We start from the raw sequence: 24,254 nt of genomic DNA on the forward strand, positions 1-24,254 counted from the left end.
GGGGCACCCTTCTGGTGTCAGAAATGAATGGTGTAGTTGTGAGAGAGTAATGGAGAAAAAGAGGGAAGACTAGCATGTTTTTCCAATACAATATTCATCTACCTACATCTATCTGTCTGTCTATGAACTCCATCTATCTATCTATCCATCCATCCATCCATCCATCCATCCATCCATCATCTGTTTGTCTATCTGTTTCCCTGTTTGTCTACCCAGCTACCTATGTACCTCTCTACCTATTATCTGTCTATCTATCTATCTATCTATCTATCTATCTATCTATCTATCATCTATCTATCTATCTATCCATCCATCCATCCATCCATCCATCCATCCACACATCCATCTATCTGGTTTTACTGAGGATTACCGTGCACTGTGAAGACAGCTGGCCTGCCCACTGTGTGGCCCAGGAGTGCTCTGGGTGGCTAGCTGGGATGGGAGGAAATGGGCCCAAGGCCCCTCCAATTCCCTCTGAAGTCCCCCAACAGCTGGCACATAAGTTTATACTCTGTTGTTCTGTTTTACAAGGTCACTTTCCATAAAAAACAGAGAGCACCAGGTGGCCAGGACCCCCAGCTGCAGACGGCCCCCCAGGGAGTCCAGCTATGGCCTGGCTAGAGGGGGCTGGAGAAACAGGGACAGCAGGTCTCCTCCTGGTGACCCCAGTCAGCACCAAGTGATGCTGATGTCCTTCAAAGCATAAACGACAGGGCCTGGCAAAGACATGTACAACTCTGGCGTGGGCCCTCCTTTGGAACCGGTCCTGCCCCACTCCAGCCATGAGCCAACTCGGCCAAATTTCACAGCACTCATCACATCTGAGGGCAAATTGATCATTCTGTGAAAGGGACATGTGGGGACTTAATCATTTTGGCTAATTGATTGTCAAATAGTTTTTGGAAAATTATCCCGTAGCTGAGCCCTGTGGTGGGTCTTCAGCAGGTGTTCATCCAGAATGGTTGTGACCGCCCCCTACCTGCCTGACTTACAGGTGGTGACACAGCCACTCTGCTTCAGCCTCAGCTTCTGTGCCCTCCCCAAGCTCCGCACCACAGTGAACTCACCTCTCTGGTGCCCCCTCCAGCCTGCCACCTCCAGCAGAGTCCCTGGGGTCCTTGGTGCCGGCCGGGGGTTCCGTTTCTGCAAGGTCAAGGGAGCCATGTCACTTGAGGGGGATCGGTACCTCGGCGTTGGGATGCCAGCTTTGACACCCACTGGCCGTGCGGCCTTCACTCGCTGAGCATCCATTTCCTCTAACCTGGCTCCTTCTCCCACTCTCCATCCTCCCCGGCTTCTTCCAGGAACATTATTCATCCATTCACCTATTCACTTGGGAAATATCATCGAGCATCGGCTATGAACTTGGGGCTGGGAAACAGCAGTAAACACCATACAAAGTGCAACAGCTCAGGTCCCCCCGATACCCTTACATAAACAGTTCACTGTGTCTGGAATGTTCTTTTCCAGGTAGCTCTCACCCAACCTTAGGTGTCGTCTCCTCAAGGAAGGACCCTCTTGCCCACCGTCCCCCAGGCCGGGAGGGTTCCATCTTCAAGCTCCAGGAGGGTAAGCATCCGTTTGACAGTGAGTCAACACGTAGGGTTTTTACCAGGGTGAGCCAGTGCTCAGCAGAGGAGGCAGAGCCTGGGGTGGGGGGGACCTGGGGTGGGCGGGGCCTGGCTGTGAGCCCCACGCCGTCGTCGTGGAAGCAACACACAGCCTACGGATGGAGGTTCAAGTCCCAGCACTGCCACTGATGAGCCAGGGGAACTTGGACCAGTTCCTTAACTTCTGGGCCTCAGTTCTCATCTATAGAATGGAGGGAAGTACAGCACAGCCCTCACAGGGGCTAAGCGGTGATGAAATGAGTGAATGGAGGTGCCCTGGCTGTTCTTTGTCACTCACTGTGGCTGAGCTTGGATCGCTGACTTCACTTCCAGAACTCTGTCACTTTTCCATTGCACACTGTGTTCTCCGACTGAGTAGAAGCCCTAGTTGGCGTGTTGGGGGCCCTTGGCCTTGAGGCACCGAATGACCTCTTTGCTCAGTCTCTGTAGCAGTTATAAGCACAGACTCTGGAGTTGAACACACCTAAGTTCTAATCTTGAGACCCTGGGCAAATTATTTACCTCTCTTTGGCCTGGGCTGCTCATCTGAAAAGTGGCAGCAATAATTACAGGTGTCTCCCAGGGCAGCTGCGGAGACCAAATGAGGCAATGCATGTTTATAGGAGCACTGAGCACAGCCTCAGGCTCACAGAAGGTGCTGCGGGCTCTGACTGCGGGATGGGTGGCCTCGCGGGAGGGCCTTCTGCCTCCAGGCCTGGGCCTGCAGGGAGGTGTGGCCAGTGCGTTTCACTGTGGCCAGTGGAACCTCCTCCCCAAGGCTGGCAGAAGCCAGGCACGGAGAACAGCAAAGCCCAGCCAGTACCTCCTTGTCCTCCATCTCCTGGCTGTCTGGCTCCATCCAGAAGGCCCACCAGGGCCCCCTTCCTGTGCAGAAGCTCCTGGAAGGAACCCATCTCTGCAATGACCCCATCTTCCAGCACCACGATCCAATCAGCCTGGGGCAGGACGTGGAGCGTGTGGGTGACGAGTATCCGTGTCTGGGCGGGAAGGGATGGAAGTTACACTCGTGCACTTGCCCACTGTTCCAGAGCTGGGGGAGTGGGCGGGGAGTGTCCCGGGGCCCAGAGTGGGGAGAGCTCCCCTTCTTGTGCTCCCTTTTTCTCAAAAATAGCATGTCCCAACAGAGAAACAAAGGGACTCCTTCAACCTGTCTTGAAACCAGAAAACACAGAGTTCACCTGAACCTGGCCAATGACCTGAGGCCCATGACCTGAGGCAGAGCTGTGGTGGTTTAACCACAGACCCATAAACAAATGTTTACTGCTGTGGGCCACTGAGACTTGGGGGTTGTTTGTTACGCAGCATTGTCACAGCAAAAGCTGACCATTACAAAGAGGAACACTGGATTTGAGGAGGGTGGTGGTGAGCAGACTTGGGTTAGGACTTTCTGTCTTTGCTCTATGCCCACTGAGACATTTTCCCAAACTTACTGTTCCCTGGAGCAGCCCATCAGGCCCAATGACCTGGTTGAAGACATGCTGGCCGACATGAGCGTCTAGGGCTGCCAGGGGGTCATCGAGCAGGTACACAGCAGCCTTCCTGTACACGGCCCGGGCCAGGCTCAACCGCTGCTTCTGGCCCCCAGAGAGATTCATGCCCTGTGGCCACAAGAGAGGGACAGGGACCTGCGTCTACACTCGCTGGGTGAAGCCAGTGTGACGGGGGCCAGGTCTGCTCATCGCTATGGCTCACGGTGCCTGTCCTCCAGGACCACCTCCAGCTTGAAACACTTGCTCTCAAGCCAACATCCCCCCAGCCTCCACCCTGCCTGGCTTCACCCCTTTCAGCCAAGCTTCCTGCACCCACTTCTCCCTCCACTTGAGTCTAACTTCTGTTCCCATTTCTCCACTGATACAGCCTTCTTCAAGGACACTGGTCACTCCCCTGTTTGCCTAATCCAGTGGTAGCTTTTCAGCCTGTATGTTCTTATTTTCTTCCTCCCTCCCTCCCTCTTTCCCTCCCTCCTTCCTTCCTTCCTCCCCTCCCTCCCTTCCCTCCTTCCTTCCTTCCTTCCCCCCTCCCTCCCTTCTCTCTCTCCCTCCCTCCCTCCTTCCTTCCTCCCGCTTATTCGTTCATTCCACTCATATTTCCCGCATGGTTATTATGTACCCTGCAGTGTTCTAGGCTCTGGGGACACAGCAATGAACAAAACCTCATCCCTGCTTACGTGGACCCTTCACTCTAACGAGGGTGGGGTGGAAGACAGATAATAGATAAGCAAGCATGTAAAATACATCACCTATCAAATGGTGTCATACACCATGTAGAATAACAGAGCAGGGGAAGGGTGTCGGGAAGCCTGAGCAGGGAAGGCCTCTCTCCACTATGAGACTTGATGGGATGAACCACGTGGACTCCTGAGAAAGAGCTTTACAAACAGAGAGAACAGCGGGTGCAAAGGCCCTGAGCTTAGAGTAGGAGCATGTTTGGGGTGTTCAAGGAACATGATGGAGATCCATGTGCTGGAGAAAAGCAAGAAAGGGGGATCCTGATGGGAGACAGGGTAAGAGATAACTGGAGTCAGATCATGGCGGGGCCTTGTCAGGGATGGTCAGGACTGTGGTTATGACTCTGGGGGGATGGGGAGACCTGGAGGCTTCTGAGCAGACGAAGGACATGAACTGACAGGTTTGAACAGAAGGTCTTTGGCTGCTGTGCTGGGATTAGCCTCTTAGGGGTGAGGACAGAACCAAAGAGGACAACCAGGGGCTCCCGCAGCAGGGTTGGAAGAGCTGACGGTGGGTGGGACCGGAACTTCTGGGTCTGCCTCAAAGGTGGACCCAACAGGATTGGCTGATGAATTAGATGTGGGGTCTAAGAAAAAGAGAGGAATAAGGAGGATATGGAGGTTTTAGCTCTGAGCCCTGGAAGGATGGAGCTTCTGTCACCCAGGATGGGGTGGGCTGCACAGGAGGAGGTAGCGGGAAATTATTTTTGGTTCAGGATGTGACGCAGTTGGACAGACACAGAGGGCAGCAGGCACCCCGCTCCCTTCCCTCGGCTGCGCGATGCCTCCTCCTCCTCTCTAGATGTTCCTTCTCAGCTGCTCTCTCTGGCTCCTCCAGACCCTTCCAGAGCCCTCTCCTCTTCCCCCCAGGAAATTGTACCCATTTACTTAACTTGAACTCCCACTTTTCCACTCTCAATTCCCTAATCTGGACATCAGCAAATGTGGCCAGATAGTAACTATTTAAAGATTTGCAGGCCCTCCGGTTTCTATCACAACCACTCATCTCTGCCCTTATCGTGCAAGAGCAGCCATGGACCACAGGTAAATGAATGTGTGTGGCTGGGTTCCAATAAAACTTTATTTACAAACCCAGACGGTGGGCTGGATTTGACTTGTGGGTCATAGTTTGCCAATCCCCGCCCAACCCATAGCTCCGGATGTAAACATCCTGTGTGTTGGACATCTCTGCCCAGACCCTTTGCTGAGGTCCAGAGAAGGGAAACAACTGGACCAGTGTCACCCAGAGAGGCAGGGCAGGAGCCTGGGTCACCTCATTCCCAGTTGTTGGAGATCCCTCCCCACCAAGCCCTGCCACATCTCCCGGCCTCTCCTTGGTCTCTATTTTCAACCATTCGCTCATTAATAGCTATTTATTGAGCACCTGCTCTGTGCTTGGCCCTGAGGTGGGCCCCTTTTCTCCCCCACTTCCCTGCCTGCCACCCTGTGTCCCTCCTGCCACACTGCCCACAGGTCAGGTGGCAAATGGCCCCCAGCTGCCATGCCTTCCCGGCCCAAGAAGGCTCCAGACCCTCACCTGTTCCCCGGTTTGGGTGTGGACTCCGGCAGGGAAGCTGCCCACGTCTGGCCACAGGGCACAGGCCTCCAGGACCCTCTCTAGCCAGGGCGGGTCCAGCTCCTGCCCGAAGCACACGTTGTCTACCACGGAGCTGTTCTGGACCCAGGCTTCCTGGGGTACGTAAGCCACTGGACCCTAAATGGCAGAGGAGCGGTGGGAGCTGGGCTCTCGGTGGTGGTGGAAGGCAGTGGGGAGCTGAGCTGTGGGATGGGGGAACCGGGAACAGGGAGGAGCAGAGCGGGGGACGTTCCAGCAGCCGGGCAGGGGTACGGCCTCACCTTGATGCTCACCGACCCTTCCACCTTTGACAGCTCCCCGAGGAGGGCGGAGAGCAGGGAGGACTTTCCTGCCCCCACAGGGCCGACGACAGCCAGCAGGCAGCCCTGCGGCACGGTGAGGTTGATCCTGGCAACATAGAAGGGGCGATGCGTCCCTAGGCGGGATTCAGCCCGAGGCTGCGCAGAGTCCGTGAACCCCAGACAGAGCCGGCCTGGGGCACTGTTGGTCATCCTGGGTGGGGGTCACTAAGAGGACGTCTGGCGGCCATCCTTCCCCCTCCCGATCCCTCCCTGCCTATGCGAGCAGCCATCCTGCATGTCGTCACACGTGCCCACCTACACGCACGCACACGTGTACGTGCACACGCACCGCACCCCACACGCATGCGTGTACACAGATGCACACATGCAAGCACACACAGGGCACACGTGTCTGTGCACACAGATGCTACCTACACAGAGCACACACAGACACCCACCCTCACACAAGTGCATGTACATACACACACCACACGTGTGTACACACAGACACATGCACACAACACAGGCACCACCCATGCACACACACAGACACGCTCTCATGCCTGCCTGTGCGCACGCACATCTGCACACACACTTACACCCGTGTGCACACACGCAGCCGCACTCACGCAGGGTTTATTGGGCGGGGGGTTTAACCAGCGGGGCCTCTTGCCCAGGTCATCACCGCAGACTCCTCACCACTCTCCCTGCTTTTGCCCTTGCCCCCCGCCCCTGCCTGTGTCCTGCAGTCCATCCTCCACGCAGGGGCCCGAGGGACCTGTTCAAACCCAAGTCGGCTCATGACACTCCCCGGCAGAAGCCCCCGCAGCTCCCGTTTCACTCAGGGAAAAAGCTGAGGTTCTGAGGACCATGAAGGACCCCCAGCATCCCATGGCCTCCGCCACGCTGGCCTCCTGCTTCCCAAACTCACCTGGGGGGATGGTGCCCTCAGGCGTCATGTGGCGCCGCCTACATATACTTTCCCTTGTCACACCTGGTGGGGCTGCTGCTTGAATCTCGTGGGTGGATACCGGGAGTTCTGCTAATTATGCCACAGTGCACAGGACAGCCCGCGCGACAAAGAACTATCCAGCCCTGAACATCAGTAGTGCTGTGGTGAAGAATCCTGGGTCCAGGCGTACTCCTCAGGACCTTTGCACTTGCTGTCCCCACTGCCTAGAAAGCTCCTCTTCCAGACACTTGCAAGGCCCATTCCTTCCCCTCACTTGACCTTGTTTAAATGCCAGGCCTTCCCTCACTGCACATGCCTCTCCCTTGACATCTCGCTCTGCACTCCGACCCAGATTTCTCATTTGTGCATCAATGCCCCCCCCCCCCACCTCTACCCCGGTCAGAACATCAAGAACATCAGCCCCAAGAGCACAGGGTCTTTGTCTGTTTTCTTCACTGTATTCCCAGTTCCTAGAACAGGGCGTGGCACGCAGCAAGTGCTCAATAAATACAATGAAGTGAGCAAATGGCAAGTGACACAAATACGGCCCCGGGTGTTTTCTTTCCCTTCGTAGGGAGTCTTGGGGTTAGCTGGGGTTTTCTGCCACAGACACCCAGCCAAAGAGTTGGGGCCTGCAAGTGACAAGCACCAGTCTCACACAGGAGGCACAGAAGCAGCCACAGCTGACCAGGCTGGGCCTTGGGGCTCCTCTTGGCCAGGCGTCCCTTGGGGTCACTGTGACCAGCCTGGGAACCAGAGGGCCATCTTCTCCCTGTTGGGTGACGCTCAACCCCGTTCCCCCTCCGCAGGCGGGAGCTCTCGTTTTCCCAGCTTTCCCAGCTTTCCCATCCTCCCCACCTCGTCAAGGGCAACTGGAAGGTTGTTACCAGGGAAACCACCTGTACCTGTGCAGGCAGGGAGGGCTTTCCCGGGACCAAGCGAAGGTACCTTCCTGTATGCTGATGCAATCCTCCCCAGCGGCTGCAGGGCATAGAAGGCCAGTTACAAGAGATGTTCCCGGCTGGCCCCTCCTCCAAGAGACCCCCAGGTAGCAGGAAATCTCTCCCACTAAACAAACTGTCCCTCTACTTACTGGCTTGTGTGTGACCCTGTGATGGTCACATTCTCTGCCTGATGGATGGTTATACAACTCAGGGGTCAGCAAACCATGGCCCAGGGGCCAGATCCTGTCTGCTGCCTATTTTTATAAAGTTTTATTGGAATGCAATCACGCCCATCCATTTATGTAGTCCTACGGCTGCTTTCACACTACAAAGGCAGAGGTGAGAACAAAGGGTCTCGAAAGCCTAAAATATGCACAACTGGGTCCTTTACAGAAAAGGCTAGTGGGCTGCTGTTAAAATTTATCACCTGATCCAGGACCTTGGAAAGTGAAGGGAGTGTTAATTTCACTGCGGCCACAGATGTAACCTATGGTCTCCCTAGGTCCCTGGGTCTCAGATATTTTATCTGTACAATGAGGGAGGAGCCAGATTCGTGGTTTTTGGACTCTGAATACACATTGAGAACCATCTGGAAAGATTGTTTTTAAAAATCTCTCTCCATGGCTTAGCCCAAACCAATAACTGAGAATCTCCGTGGGGGTGAGGCCTGAGGATCTTACATCTGATAAGCTCTTGATACCCACTGACCCCTGCTGGACTGGGTGGTTGGTCTCCAGAGGAGGGTTGCAGATAAAATGCAGGATACCCAGTTACATCTGAATTTTGGATAAACAATGAGCACTCTTTTAGAATAATTATGTCCCTCCATATTACACGGGAGCTACTTAGACTGAAAAAGCCTATTTTCTGAGTATGTGAAATTCACATTTAACTGGGAGTCCTGTGTTTTTCTTCGTGAATCTGGCTACCCTACTCTGGGGGCTGGCCTTTTCTTAATGGTCTGGGGTGTGGGGATGCTTCTCCATTTCCCTGTCTGTAGAATGGGTGGGTTGTAGAGGTGCCCACCTCATAGGGGTGAGCAGTGGAGGGGTCACCACTAAGTAAAGCACTTCGAATGGGCTGGCTCATGGTGAACGCTTGGTCCACATTAGCTGTTGGTGTCTATGTTCCCCTCACTGTTACACACCTTTAGGGGAACAGCAGGGATGCAGGGCGACCAGGCGTGTCAAAGTCATGACTCAAATAACCCTTGGGGGTCTCTGGGCCAGGGCCCGTGGGTCCCCTCTGTGGGGATAAAGGCACGGCATCAGGCACCCGAAGGTATTTGTTGGGCAGCTCCTGAGACCAGGGGCTGCCATCTCTTGGTGGCCATCTCAGGCCCATCCTGGCAGAGGTGGGTGCCGCAGTGAGGAACAGAGTCAGCGGTGGGGGAGTCACCGCCCAGGGTCGTATAGCCGAGCGAGGCAGACCTGGGAATCGAACCCGGAGCCCACCGCAGAACACCCGCCTCACACCAATTCCGCGGAACAAAGCTATGCCCAGCTGAAAATGTGTCAGAGCTGTGAGGAGCCTCAGAAACACCCATTTTGGGTTATTTATGGGCCTCTTTGCTGACTTCTGTACAGGTTCTCTCCTAATAAAAATTCTAATAATGATTAAAATGCACTGGATGCTGGCTTTGTGAGGGGCCCTGCTCCGTGATGCTTCAGAGGGCTCACTTAACCCTCACAACAACCCTTCGCAGAGGAGCTGTGATGATCATCACATCCATTTTGCAGATGGGAATGCTGAGGCTCAGAGAGATGAACAACTGGCCAAGGTCACCCATCTCTGCACCCATTCTGGCTGCAGCCAGAATTTGGATTCAGGCACCAGTGTCACAGGATACACTTTTAATGACCACGCAGGTGACTTCTAGGTAAGCAGCTTGGTGCCTCCTTAGTTACAAGGGGAGAGTCCTTACACGGCGTCTCTTTCCTAGTCACATGGCCGATGGCCTGGTCTGCACACGCCAGCCTGTGCCGGCAGCCCCCCAGCTGGGATCCTGGCATTCCATCCGTGGGAAGGGGGAGCCCTGCCGGTCCCCTCACCCCTCCCACGTCCTTCCTGCTGAACTCAGCTCTCACCCCATCTGGAAGGTCTTGAGTCCACGGCCCCAGGGTCAATTTCTTCCAGGCAGAGGAAGGCAGCCAGGCGGTCAAAGGACACCCGGGCCTGGAAAAACCAAAGCCCAAGGTCAACTGCATCATAAGGGTGAAAAAAGAACTCTGACTTTGGATGTTGGGTGCCTCAAGATGGTGGGAAAGTTCCTGCCTACCAAGCCCTATGCATTTACAAGGCATCAGCACAAAGCTTTCCAGGTCACAGAAAATGATGCATGTGAGGCTGGCATAGTGACCTCGCACCTCCTTGCTTCCATTCTGCAGACCAGACCGGGGAAGAGGATGGCGGCTTTTCCAACTGGCCGTCATCAGGAATGATTCCAAACTTTGTCCACCTGGGGGCGCTCTCTCCACTCCCAGCCCCAAATCCATCTTCAGGGATGAAAGACTATTTACCTAGGGATGATTCAGTTGGACCATTTTTCTCATTTTCATCACACCCAAGGAGGCGCAATGTGAGTAGAGATAGGAGAGGAAGAGAAATGAAAATAAAATCGCTTTGTATAAAAAGGGAACCAGACTGAACTCTTGCACGTGGAATTGTTGGAAAGGTGAGGCTGCCGACTTTGAGGATGTCTGCTGGCATCTTCCCGCTGTCCCCTGTGCCCTCCCGTCTCTTTCCATGCACTGTGTCCTCGCTGTTCCAGCACAGCCTGCTACACCCCTGCACGGCTCCTCCAAGACGGCCTCCCCTCCCCACCACCTCACCTGGACGACGGAGTGGATGGAGAAGGGCAGGAAAGCCTGTGCCTTGTTGAGGATGTTGAGAACCGTGAGGGTCACGAAGGCTTTCTCGGCGTCCATGGCATTCTCCTCGGCCACCAGAGTATGGACAGCAAACACCACCAGTGCCACCTGGGTGGGAGACACAGGCGGCGACATTGAGCTGCTACACGTGGCCACGTGGCCAGGAAAGGTGGGCCAGCTGTGGCATCTCCAGGGGTCCATGTGGCCATACCCACCGTGCTGCAATGGGTTCCTGTCCACCCAGATCCCCCCCGCTCACCAAATTCTTCTACTGATGGAAGGAGTTGCATGTGTGTGACCCCTGTTCTAAGACTCAGAAACTCTTGTTCCAGGCACCGGGGGGACACTGCAGTTGTTCATCTTGGTAGCATTTTTGTGGTTCTAGACATGGGTGGGGCTTGTGACTCTAGACTCTCTGGGAAGATGACTCTGAACGTGCAGGTAGCAGCAGCCGTGGAGGGCTCTAGGTCCTGGTGTCATTTGTGGTCTAGCTGTCCCTAGGGGATGGTTCTGTTCCAGGCGTTGGTGGTGTTTTGGTTCCAGGTGTCGTTGTTATGATGATCACACTAGGTGATGGTCAGTCAGTGTGATGGTGACCCCGAGATCCTATATGGGGAGCCCTCCTGCCCCACCTACAGCACTCCCTCCCCCAGTCCACGCTCTGCAGGGAGACCACAGTGACATCACCAGAAACGTGGACACTTGGAAGGACACCAGAGACACGGAGAAGAGGAGGCTGGAGGTCCTCAAGGCACCCAGCTCCTGGGCCCGGATGCGCAAGACTCTGTCCAGAAAGGCTCCTTCCCAGCCGTGGTACTTGACCGTCCTCACGTTCCTGAGGATGCAGCTGGTGAGCCGCGACCGAGAGTCCTTCTGCCTCATCTGCTCTTCCTGGGACCGAAGGGAAGAAGCGGGAAGAGGACAGGGACAAGTCTGAGTTCTCCTTCTCTGCAACCTCCATGAGCCCCTACCCCCACCCCACAGCTCTCTCCTCCCCACTGCCCTGCAGCAGTGCGGGTCCCAGGACTTGCAGGCTTCCCACGCCTTTCCTGCCTGGAGGGTCCCTTCTCCCAAATGCCAAACCTGATGGTGGGTCCTCTTCTTGGTGATGAAGAAATTCAGAGGGAGGAGGCTCAGGAAGACAGCGATGGCGGTGAGGGCAGAGGGTCCTAGAAGCTGGAGACAGAGAGGGCAGGCTGTCACAAGATACCTCCAGGAGCCCAGCTGTCAGTACGGGGGCAAGGGGGAGGCTCAGACTGGGGTCCTAAGGCAGGGAGGTGTCAGAGAGTCCAATGAGGGCAGGCACCAGGTCATAGAAACCAGGACACGTGGGCTCCTTAGAAGGAAATACCTGTGGAAGGTGGAGTCCATCTATGTTGGGGATGGGGGGGGAGAGGGGAAGATGATGCACTTCACACAATGGGGGCGAGTGGGGGAGACAAGGTCATAGTCAAGACAGGTCGTGCACCTACACCTACATGGGCAGGGCAAGGGCAGTGCCTGGCTAGAACAGCGAAGACAAACGCCGGCATCGGGATCTGGGTTCGAATCCTGACTCTACACAACTGGTGTGGGCTTGGGCAAGTGACCCTCCCTAAGCTGCAGTTTCCTCATGTAAAATGGAAATGGAGCTCTTCCCACCGCCTGTAGTGAGAACTGGTGTCATCCAATCAGCTTTATCCGAATCTTCATTTCACCCTGACAAGGGTTGCCAGACTTAGCAAGTAAATATATTTAACTGCCTGCCCAGTTAAATTTGAATTTCAGAAAAACAGCAGGGACTTCCCTGGTGGCGCAGTGGTTAAGAATCTGCCTGCCAGTGCAGGGGACATGGGTTCGACCCCTGGGCCGGGAAGATCCCACATGCCGTGGAGCAACTAAGCCGGCGTGCCACAACTACTGAGCCTGCGCTCTAGAGCCCGTGAGTCACAGCTACTGAGCCCACGTGCCACAGCTCCAGAAACCCACGCGCCTAGAGCCCATGCTCTACAACAAGAGAAGCCACCACAATGAGAAGCCCACACACTACAATGAAGAGTAGCCGCCGTTTGCTGCAACTAGAGAAAAGCCCCCACGCAGCAACAAAGATCCAACGCAACCAATAATAAATAAATTAATTTTTTTTAAAGAGAGAAAGAAAAAGAGCAAATGAGTTTTTAGTGTAAATATATCCCATGTCATGTTTGGGATATACTTATAATAAGAAATCCTCCTGCACATCCTCAGCACCTTCATGAAATGGGACTTCAATACACATATTTCTTATACAGATTTATACATGACTTTGTTTCTATGCTTTGCACTTCACTGCTCTGTGGTGTCACTCTCCCAATGAACCTGCACATTATGCAGAGTGAAAAAAATTCTGTTTACCTGGAATTCATCTGTAACTGGATGTCCCGTGTTCTGTCTGGCAGCCCCACCCCCTACCAGCTTTGTGACGTGGGACAGATATCTTCCCTCGCTCTTTGGTTTCTCTACCTGGAAAATGTGGAGGTGGCAGGTAGGATAAATGATTTTTATGTGCCTGTGATTTAAGATTCCTCCTGAGGTCATTTGGGTCTGTTCTCTAGGCAAGCCCCACCCCCCTCTTCAGTCTGTGGGCCTCAGTTTCCCCTCTCAGCCCCTAAGGATGTTATTTTCTAATCTTGACACCATGGCAAGCCAGTTTCATTTCTGCAGCAATAGCGCCACCCAGCGGCCAAATGGAGAGGTGCCCAGAAGGCAAACAGCGGCCTACAAGCCAGGGCTGGGAGAACACTCAAAGGAATGTGAACAGAAGGTTAAATAAGCTCTCCCTGGCAAAAATGCTACAAATGCTAACTGTAGCAACCTCAATGCCCACCCCGGCCCCTTTTCCAGGGTCTCATGGCGGACTTTCTGATGTTAGGGACTGTCTGATGTTGGGACCATGTGATGTTAGGGACCGTCTGCCAAGAGGCAGGGAAAGTGATGGGTGTGCCGCCTGCAGGTTCACTTGGTCGTGGGTCGGTCTGCTTAACTGCCCTGCATTTTCCCCAGTGTCCTTCCTCCCCCTCTCTCATTCTAATAATAACTGCTAACATGTACATACTTGTTGAGCACCCACTTTACGCTAGGTCCTGGACTGCAAGGCAGCAAGTCAGAAAGCACCCAGGCCCCAAGCCCTTATGTGGGGGTGGGGGTGGGGGTGGGGTGGAAGCAGCAGCAGAGGTACAATAACAACACACAGCTGGTGTTCCGGAACATTCCACACTCAAAATCAGTATGCCACTGATACACCCACCCGGGGGCCTGTGAAACATGGCACACGGGCCAGATCTCTCCACTTGCTTATGTGCTGACCTCAAGCTGTACAAAAATTATTAATAGCTTTTCCATTATCAAATGATTGATGAAAATCAAATGAAGATTTCATAACATGTGGAAATTATGTGAAATTCAAACTGCAGTGTCCGTAAGTAATTTTATGGGAACACCACCAGGCCTCTTTGATTAGCATTGTCTGTAGCTGCTTGTGCACTAGAAGGGCAGAGTTGAATAGTTTTAACAGAGACCCTAAAAGTTTGTGAGCCTGGTACCCATACCTGGAGCAGAGCCAAGGAAGATCTTCAAACTGCCTCACCCTCATGCTGTAATCAACAAGACAATTAAATACCTGTAAGCTACTGCATAACACAGGGAGATCAACTCGATGATGGGTGATGACTTAGAGGGCTGGGATAGGGAGGGTGGGAAGGAGTTGTGGCGGGGAGGGGATATGGGGATACATGTATAAATACAGCTGATTCACTTTGTTGTACAGCGGAAACTGGCACAACAGTGTAGAGCAATTCTATTTCAATAAAGAGCTTAAAAAAAATACCTATAGGGTATATCTGTGTCCCATACTCCATCTAAGTGCTCATTTAACTCCTCAACACCCCAAGGGCAGAGGCACTTTGATTAATTATGTTATCACATCCTTACTTTGCAGATGAGGAAATGAAACACATAGACGCTAACTCACTTATGGAAAGGTTTTACAGCTAGTAAGTGATGAAAGTAGGATTTGAGCCCATTGCAAAGTCTGTGATTTTAATTAAAAATAAAAAAGGGAATTCCCTGGTGGTCCAGTGGTTAGGACTCCATGCATTCACTGCCGAGGGCGCGGGTTTGATCTCAAGTTAGGGAAATAAGATCTCACCAGCTGCATGGTGTGACCAAAAAAACCAAAATCCTATATCACACAACAGATGTAAGGAAGTCAGAAAAGTTCTGAATTTCCCCCCCCCCTCCCCAATGGCTACTTTACACTTTTTGCAAACTAAGTAGTAAATTCTTGCCCCTAAATTTTCTTTCTGTTTTGTTGCTGGTGGTGGTGGTGGTACCCCAGCATTACTGAAATGTGCCTAATCTGCCTACTTGGTACCCGACATCACACCCCAAAAGTGCCAGTGTCATCACCACCATCATCATCATCATTTTACAGAAGAGGAAACTGAGGCCCAGAGAGGTGAGTATCCTGTCCAAGGTGAAGTGAAGGCCATCCTTGTCTGAGACTTTGAAACCATGTGTAAGTCCCTGTGTTCCAGTCTTTTGAAATAAAATGCTGCCTCAAGAGTTAATGACTGGCAACTTCCCTGGTGGCACAGTGGTTAAGAATCCTCCTGCCAATGCAGTAAACACAGGTTTGATCCCTGCTCCGGGAAGATCCCATGTGCTGTGGAGCAACTAAGCCTGGCGCCACAACTACTGAGCCCATGTACTACAATTACTAAAGCCTGTGAGCCTAGAGCCTGTGCTCCGCAACAAGAGAAGCCACCACAATGAGAAGCCCGCACACCACAATGAAGAGTAGCCCCTGTTCTCCACAACTAGAGAAAGCCCACATGCAGCAACAAAGACCCAACACAGCCAATAAATAAATAAATTTATATTTTAAAAAGTTAATGATTGGGAAATGTGAAGATGTAGAAACAAAGAATAGCTGTTGGGCTGGGGAACTGGTAGCAATTTAGACTATAATTCTGCTACAGAGCAGAATCACTGAACTCCCAGTTCCCTGAAAGATACAGATAAAGGCCTGACACACATTCCTAAGTTGTTTTTGTAGGAAACAGACCCCCTCACCTGATGAAAACTGCTGACCACAAGAACACAGACCCTAGACTGGCTGAAACCAGAAGGCTGATGATGCTTGAAACTTCACCTTGATGTCAACTAATCCGAGAACTGTCCACGAGCTGATCACGCCCTGCTCCTTGAATGCCATAAAACTCCTCACTCCCCCCTCCAGGATGGGGTCACGCAGTCTTGAGGGCATTAGCCTCCTGTGGCCCCCTTTGCCTGGCAAAGCAATAAAGGCTACTCTTTTCTACTTCACCCAAAACTCGGTCTCCACGTTTCTATTTGGCACCGGTGAACAGAGCCGAGTTTCGGCAACAACTCTGCCCATTATATCAGCCCACAGTGCAGAGACACAGACAGGATTAAAGAGGAGGGGAGGAAGGAAAGGGAAGGGAGGACAGTGCAGCTCAAAGCCCGGCTCCCTCTGCGGCGGCACACCTGCCAGAGGTAGACAAAGCAGACGACGATCCAGATGAGGGGCAGCCACAGCCCGTTGAGGTAGGTGATGCTCTCCGTCAGCCGCTGCACGTCCACAGACACCAGGTTGACCACATCCCCCACGGCGCTGGCCTTTCTGGAGCTGCTGGACAGAGCCAGGACCTGGGAGGGGCAGGAAGAGGCAGACCTGAGTAGGAGGGAAGGAGGGGGTGAGGGGCAGGTAGGGAGGCCTGTGGAGGCAGGGAGACCCACGAAGGGAGCATGGAGGCCTATGGCTTGGACTCAGCAAGAGCACAGCCAGCCAGTAGGCTGGGGTCTAAGCCATGCTGCCCCTGCTGGCTGAGGCCGGTTTCTTTACCATCTGAGCCTCAGTTCACTCATCTGTAAAGTGGGCTAATAAGATCTCCTAAGCCAACCTCCCATTGTGAGACTCCAGGGAGATGACAAAAATGAAAATACTCTGAAACCCCTAAAGCACTGGACTAATAGCAATTAATAACATACTACAGGGGACTTCCCTGATGATGCAGTGGTTAAGAATCTGCCTGCCAACGTAGGGCACATGGGTTCGATCCCTGGTCCAGGAAGATCCCACATGCCACAGAGCAACTAAGCCCGTGCGCCACAACTACTGAGGCTGTGTGCTGCAGCTACTGAAGCCTCCACACCTAGAGCCTGGGCTCTGCAACAAGAGAAGCCACCACACTGAGAAGCCCTCGCACCACAATGAAGAGTAGCCTCCTCTTGCTGCAACTAGAGAAAGCCCGCACAGCAACGAAGACCCAACACAGCCAAAAATAAACAAATAAACTTCTTAAAAAAAAAATCATGTACTACATAAAATCCTTGGATTCATGCTGATAATGCTGGTCATCAGCTGAGCGCTCTGTCCTAGGCACTGAGAGCTGTGTCCTGTGCTAAATAAATGAACAGTTTCCCCAGGGTCCGTGATGGGGCACCTCAGATGACTGTGTGGAGCAGCACTGCCATGCTTCACTCACTCTAAAATGCCGTGGATAACGCACTCTATTTTTTTATAGAAAAAAAAAAGAACAACCAATGCCAACTAAATGAAAACATCTTAATTAAGAGAGGAAAAAAAAGAGAAAAGAAAAAGTGAGACTAGAATCTATGAGCTGCAGAATTATTAACCCCATTTCACAGCTAAGGAAACTGAGGTACAGAGAAATCAACCAACTTGCCCAAAACCAGAGGGCTCATAAGTGGCTGGGCCAGGACTGGAATCCAGGATGACACAGGCACGACGTGGGCTGGACAGGGGGTTAGAATGACCCCCTGAGGGCACCAATGTGCCTCTCAGACACCAACCTGGTTTTCCAGCAGCCCCAAATTTGCCCTAACTCTGGGGTCACAGTGGACCTCTTCCAGCCTGTTGAATGCTACGTTCTACTTGCAATCCTCTCTCTGCTGAGTGTGTCAGGGAAGAAGTGAGGGCGTGAAGTGGTGAGCTGGAAATGACTGAGCGTAGAAATTATCCAAAAAATCTCTAAATCTTTGCTGAGCACCTGCTCTGGGCCTCACTCTGAGCTGAATGCTGTGATCAACAGAGGCAGGGGGCTTGCTCTCTTGAGAGTGAAGTTCAAGCTGGGGAATAAAATTACACAAATACTTACATAGTTCATCCTTTAACAGTAATTACGTTGAGTGCCATGAAGAAGGGTTTTTAAATATAGATATTATTATTATTCAGGGACGGCAAGCCCACGGATTGGAGAAGACTGCCACTGACAAGAGGGTTTATTACACTCACAGATCTCAAGAGGAGGGGGCACCCTATGCTATGGGGGGGGGGCACTTGGGGAAGCACCAGGGTGGGGCAGGGTTGGGGGAACCACAGGCAAGAGCTTGTTGTGGTTTTCACGGGAAGGTCAGGTGGGGCAAGCAGGCCTAGGATGGGCTAGTTTGAATAATTCCAGCAGACTCTGGGCATAGGCGCTGAGCCTTGTTTTCTGACCCCTGGCCCTGGGGTGATTAGGGCCCAGAGTGTGAGGGCCCAAAAAGGAAGCAGTTGGGATGTGAGCTGTGGATTGGTTGGTTTGCATGTGAAAGGGAAGCTTTCAGATGAGTCGCTTACCATCTCTGGGAACTGGCTGACCCTGGGAGGGACAGAGGGACAGTCCCTCTAGGGTCAGCAAGGCCCCAGCTGTCAAAGCACCAGATACAGAAAATAAGAAGACACAGTTAATACAGAAGCAGCCCAGAGGGCAGAGTGGAGGGGTCTGACCTCATCAGGCAATGAGGAAGGCTGCTGTAAGGGTGGGGACGGGAAGAGCAAGGGCTTCGGGTCATCTTCCTGCAGCCTCAGCTCCACGCATGCACTCCCAAGACTGGACAGGCCGCGCCAGCTCCAGTGTGCTCAGGGGGACGTGGCCTGAAACTCAGGAGCTGTTCCCTTGGCCTCCTTCTTTGCCAGGTGACAGTTCAGGTGTAAGAGAAAGGGACTTACACGGGAGGGGTAACCCTGGATCAGATGCTCCAGACCCCAGAGGAGCCAACACCTCTTAGGGCAGCAGCCTCACCAGCTTCGTTTCCAAGGTTCCCCGAGGGGACAAGAATCACTGCACAGAGAGAAGCCCAAAGCTACGGCTTCCCTCCAGCTATCATAGTTCACGGACAGAACTTCCAGCCCAGGTGCAATTTACCAGTGGGTCAGGGGTCATTTTAACTGTAAGCAGTGTTACCTGGTAAAATAGCTGACAGTCCACCTTTATCCAGTTTCCACACAGCCCGAAGGTTAGCCCTTTATCCTCATGGGGGATGAGTGGAAGTTCACTACATGAAGAGGTATGGAGAGGGTGCCCAGGCAGTGGGAACAGCAAGTGCAAAGGCCCTGAGGTGGGAGGATGTTTGGCGTGCTTGAGGAACTGAAAGGAGACCTGTGTGGCTGGAGGAAAGTGAAAGAAGTGTGAAGGAAGTGTGTGATGTAATCAGATAGAAGAGGTCCCAGGGTCAGATCACGCAAGGTCTCACAGAAATAACCAAGGAGATGAGAGTGCAATGTGAGCAACTATGAGTAAAGTGATGAATGAGTGTGTTTTTAGGCACAGATGAGAGTAACAGTTCAGGGACATTCCCCATCTTGGCTGGAACATTTGTCTGTAAATTGGGACAGGACAGAGAGAGGGGAAAGGCCATGACTCTCCCCTGGGGCTCACCTTTCTGTATACCAGGCCAGTGATGGCCGTTCGCAGCCTCAGCTGTAGCACCTTGAGTCTGTACATGTGCTGCTGCTCGAACAGCATTTGCAGGCAGGCGGAGAGGAACATCAGCAGGGCGAGAAGGTAGCCCTTCCAGGCCGGGGTCTTGGGGTCCCCAATAAACTCCAGGAAGAGGCTTGTGGGAGAGGGAGGGAGAAGCTGGTGAGAGAGGGCACCCATGGCTATTGCATCTGCCTAAGCCTGGCCTGGTCTGGAGGACCAGACAGTATGGGAGGTCTTTCGGGTTTTTTTGCAAAAATGATTGCAATTATTTCCCCCCACCGTCCACGCTCATTTTCAATGTGACTTGCGTCTCCTCCAATCAACAAGTAGTTTTTATCCCCACCTGTTATGGGCTGAACTGTGTCTCCACAAAAGACATATAAATATACGTTAAATCCTAAGTACCTGTATATGTTAAATCCTCAGTACCTCAGAATGCGACTGTGTATTTGAAAACAGGGCCTTTAAAAGGCGATTCAGGGCTTCCCTGGTGGTACAGTGGGTAAGAACCCGTCTGCCAATGCAGGGGACATGGGTTCAATCCCTGGGCTGGGAAGATCCCACATGCCGCGGAGCAACTAAGCCTGTGCGCCCCAACTACTGAGCCTGCACTCTAGAGCCCGTGAGCCACAACTACTGAGCTCATATGCTGCAACTACTGAAGCCTGCGCGCCTAGAGCCCATGCTCCACAAGAAGAGAAACCACAATGAGAAGCCCGCGCACCACAACGAAGAGTAGCCCCTGCTCGCCACTAGAGAAAGCCCACGTGCAGCAACGAAGACCCAATGCAGCCAAAGTTTCAAGATAAATAAATAAATAATAATAAAAAAATCTTTTAAAAAAAGGTGATTCAGTTAAAATGATGCCAGTAGGATGGGGCTTAATCCAATACAACTGATGTCCTTGTAAGAAGAGGAAATTTGGATGCACAAGGAGACACCAGGGGTGCATGTGCTCAGAGGAAAGACCATGTGAAGACACAGTGAAAAAGCAGCTGTCTGCAGGACAAGGAGAGAGGCCTCGGAAGAAATAACCTTGATCTTGGACTTCTAGATGCCAGTAACATGAGGACAAAAACTTCTGTTGGTTAAATGGGACCTAATTAAACTTAAAAGCTTTTGCACAGCAAAGAAAACCATAAACAAAATGAAAAGATAGCCTACAGAGTGGGAGAAAATATTTACAAATGATGTGACTGAGAAGAGATTAATCTCCAAAATATACAAACAGCTCATGCAGCTAAATATCAAAAAAACAGCCCAATCGAAAAATGGGCAGAAGATCTAAACAGAAATTTCTTCAAAGATGACATATAGATGGCCAAAATGCACATGAAAAGATGCTCAACATCGCTAATTACTAGAGAAATGCAAATCAAAACTATAATGAGGTATCACCACACACTGGTCAGAATGGCCATCACCAAAAAGTCTACAAATAATAAATCCTGGAGAGGGTGTGGAGAAAAGGGAACCCTGCTACACTGTTGGTGGGAATGTAAATTGGTGCAGCCACTATGGAAAACAATATGGAGGTTCCTTAAAAAACTAAAAATAGAGCTACCATATGACCTAGCAATCCCACTCCTGGGCATATATTCAGAGAAAACTCTAATTTGAAAAGATACGTGCACCCCAGTGTTCACTGAAGCTCTATTTACAATAGCCAAGACATGGAAGCAACCAAATGTCCATCGACAGATGAATGGATAAAGAAGATGTGGTATATTTATACAATGGAATATTACTCAGCCATAAAAAAGAATGAAAGTGCCATTTGCAGCAATGTGGCTGCAACTAAAGATTATCATTCTAAGTGAAGGAAGCCAGAGAAAGATAAACATATGATATCACTTATATCCACATATCTAAATCTAAAAAAAAAGGTCCAAATGAACTTATATATAATAAATAGAAATAAACACATAGACATAGAAGAGAAACTCATGGCTACCAAAGGGGAAAGAGTGGGGGGGGGGGATAAATTAGGAGTTTGGGATTAACAGATACACACTACTATTATCAAATAGACAACCAACAAGGACCTACTACTGTACAGCACAGGGAACTATACTCAATATTTTGTAATAACTTATACGGGAAAATAATCTGAAAAAGAATATGTATGTATCCTTTTTACATATATTCTTTATATATATTATATATATTCTTATATATATGTGCATACATACATATACATATATATATATATATATGAATCGCTTTTCTCTATGACTGAAACTAACACAACATTGTAAATCAACTATGCGGAGCTCTATACCAAAGTCACAGTTCAGAGTTAATTCACGTAGCAACTCAGATCCGGAGTTAGCTTGACCCCCCCCCCCCCCCCCCCCCCCCAGCAACCTTTGTCTCCTAACTTAGGCTATGTTTCCTGACTTAGGCTAGCTGATAACACAACCATATTAGGGAAGGTATTCAACATACAGTATCCTGGCCTATCACTTAACGACATCCTTTGCCTTATGGTGCACTGACCAATCGACTAATGCCATTTTCCTAGCAGGAATTTTCTTTGTCTTGGGGTTATAAAAGCTGGCTGTGAGCCCACGAGAGGGTCTGCTCTCCCTGGTCCTGCCAGGAAGTCGTCCCCACTATCTTTATAGCATTCCCTTCTCTCTAATAAAATCTATCTTCCTTATGTTCTGTCTTGGGTCTGGAAATTCTTTTCCAACCCACGCTCGAGCCCCAATAAATATGCTTCAATAAAAATTGAAAAGAAATAACAGTAGAAAAGATAAGTGCTGGAAAAAAAAATTCTGTTAAGTCACCCAGTTTGTAGTACTTTGTTACGGCAGCCCTAACAAACGAATACGCCACCCCTTGAATCTGGGCTGGCTGTGCAACCAGCTTTGGCCTTATGAGAAAGTGCAACTTTTGCTTTTCCCTGGAACCCTGCCAAGTGGCCCTGTGAACAAGCTGGAGTTACTCTTCGGACGAGAAAGCATTGGAGCAGAGACGTGCTGTCCTAGCGGGGACCATCTCAGATCAGCCAGTCCCCAGCCAGCTCCACAGGTGACTGCAGACAGATGAGCGAACACAGCCAAGAAATGAAAAACCGCCCAGCTGAGCCCAGCCGAGCCCAGCCTGAACTGCTGACTCACAGGAGATAAAGAAGCGGGTTGAAGCCCCTCGCTTCTGCGGAACTTTGTTGTACAGCAAAAGCAAACTGACACAGTCAGGCTAGAATTCACTTGTTTTCTCTCCCCGAGGTCAGTCACTTTATGTTGGTCCTTCCTCCATATCCTCTTCATCCACCCTAAGTGCCATGAGCACTGGAGGTCTAGGCAGAGGCACAAGGAGGGCTGAAGGTCCCCTGGCCCTGGAAGGATGCCGTTAAGGGAACACCAGCCTCAGCAAGGCACCCAAGGCCTGGACTCACCTGAGGAGCTTGGGCACCGTGAACCTGAAGACATCACTGATGACGAGGCTGAGGGTGCCCAGGAGGAAGGTGGAGCGGCCCACCTGCCAGAGGGCCCTCAGCAGCGGGCCCCTCGTGCTCCCTTGCTGCTGCAGGAGGGTCTCCGTCTCTGGGGCCTCCGCACCACGGCTTCCTTTCCTTTGAAATGCTTTCACCTTGGTGTGCCTTCAGGGAGAGGGGAAATCGGCTCTGGGTCCTTGTAATAGACTGAATGTGTCTCCCCGCCCCTCCCTCACCCCACCCAAATTCATGGTGAAACGAATCCCCAATGTGATGGTGTTAGGAGGTGAGACCTTTGGGAGGTGATTAGGTCATGGCGCAAGCCCTCATGCATGGGATTCATGCCCCTATAAAAAATGACCCCAGAGAGCACCCTTGGGTGTTACCCCATTTCATTGATGAGGAAACTGAGGCCCAGAAGCTAAACTGTCCAAGGGCACACGGCTGAGAAGTGAAAGAGCTGGGATTCGATCCCAACCTTCAGAGCCCAGCACTGTCTGATCCCTTACACAGCACCCCCGCCCCGCTTCCACAACCAGCCAGACCTGAGGTGGTTCAGAACCGGTTTAGAATCACAGCTGAGGCCTGTGGGCCTGGCACACCTGTTCTGAATGAAACCACAGGTGGACGCTCAGGCAGCGTGATGCCTGCGATCCCTGGCCCTTGGCGTCATCAGGGGCCACCGGGAGAGGAAGGCAGGGGGAGGGGGCGGAAGGCTGGAGGGCCCTCCTGGAGGCGGGCCAGTCCTTGGTCACTGGGAGAGGCTGGCAGCCGTGCACCTGCTGACAGTGCAGCTGCTGTGTGGCCTTGGGCAGGCTGTTCCCCTCTCTGTGCCTCTGTGTCCTCACACGCAAAAGGATGGGGCTGGCCCCACGCTCTGAGCCCCCTCCAGCTCTGACAACCTATGGGGTTATCAGAATCTCAAAGCTGTTTTCAGAGCTGGGACCCGGGGGCCAGGCACTGAGATCAGCCTTTTACACACACAAGCTCATCAGCTCCTCTCGACCTCCCTGCCCTGTGGGTGTCATGGGGTCCCCATTCTACCTCAGAGGACACTGAGGCTCTGGGAGGCTCCAAGGTCACACATCGAGGACAGAGCAGGGATCTGAGTCCAGATCTTGACTCGTAATTCACATAGAGCCTCTTTGTAAGCCCCAACCCCCTCCACCCAAAAATTAAAAAGGAAAAAGAAAAAAAAAACAACCCCTTGATGAGTGCAGGTACCCAGTCGCTCGCTAACGAGGTCAAGGTCTTGCCCCTCACCCCTTGGCCCGGCTTATTATTTAGCTTGGCGTCTCTGGAGAGCTGTGGCTTGGCCTCCGTCATGAGCTGGGCATGGCCTGCTGCTCACATTCTGGTACTTGGGTCTTGAACGCCGAAAGGATTACCTTCGTATAAAGGCCACCCCTGACCACCCCTCCCCATCAGATTCCAGCATTGACTTCATCACCTTCATAGCCATGCTCACCACCTCCAGCTCTCTCCTTTTCTCATCTGTCTTGTTAGAACTCCAGGTGGGGAGATTTTTTTGTTGTTGTTGCATAAAACCCTTCAACGGTTTAA

At 51.9% G+C, this 24,254-nt stretch overlaps 1 protein-coding gene across 1 annotated transcript in view; it reads right to left on the reverse strand.

Annotated features, from left to right (window-relative positions):
* ABCC6 (ATP binding cassette subfamily C member 6) overlaps positions 1-24,254 on the reverse strand; it is a 67,825-nt gene that overhangs the window by 29,195 nt on the left and 14,376 nt on the right. The window contains exons 8-20 of the mRNA XM_057695478.1: positions 22,653-22,856; positions 19,205-19,382; positions 16,029-16,190; positions 11,586-11,678; positions 11,190-11,393; positions 10,464-10,610; positions 9,720-9,807; positions 7,594-7,669; positions 5,716-5,842; positions 5,396-5,572; positions 3,062-3,229; positions 2,434-2,608; positions 1,068-1,143 (exon numbers count right to left, since the gene is read on the reverse strand). Coding sequence (XP_057551461.1) covers positions 1,068-1,143; positions 2,434-2,608; positions 3,062-3,229; positions 5,396-5,572; positions 5,716-5,842; positions 7,594-7,669; positions 9,720-9,807; positions 10,464-10,610; positions 11,190-11,393; positions 11,586-11,678; positions 16,029-16,190; positions 19,205-19,382; positions 22,653-22,856 — 1,875 coding nt within the window. The remainder of the gene's footprint in view (positions 1-1,067; positions 1,144-2,433; positions 2,609-3,061; positions 3,230-5,395; positions 5,573-5,715; positions 5,843-7,593; positions 7,670-9,719; positions 9,808-10,463; positions 10,611-11,189; positions 11,394-11,585; positions 11,679-16,028; positions 16,191-19,204; positions 19,383-22,652; positions 22,857-24,254) is intronic.

Source organism: Hippopotamus amphibius, chromosome 9 (genome assembly GCF_030028045.1).
Source record: "Hippopotamus amphibius kiboko isolate mHipAmp2 chromosome 9, mHipAmp2.hap2, whole genome shotgun sequence".
Classification (NCBI taxonomy): Eukaryota; Metazoa; Chordata; class Mammalia; order Artiodactyla; family Hippopotamidae; genus Hippopotamus; species Hippopotamus amphibius.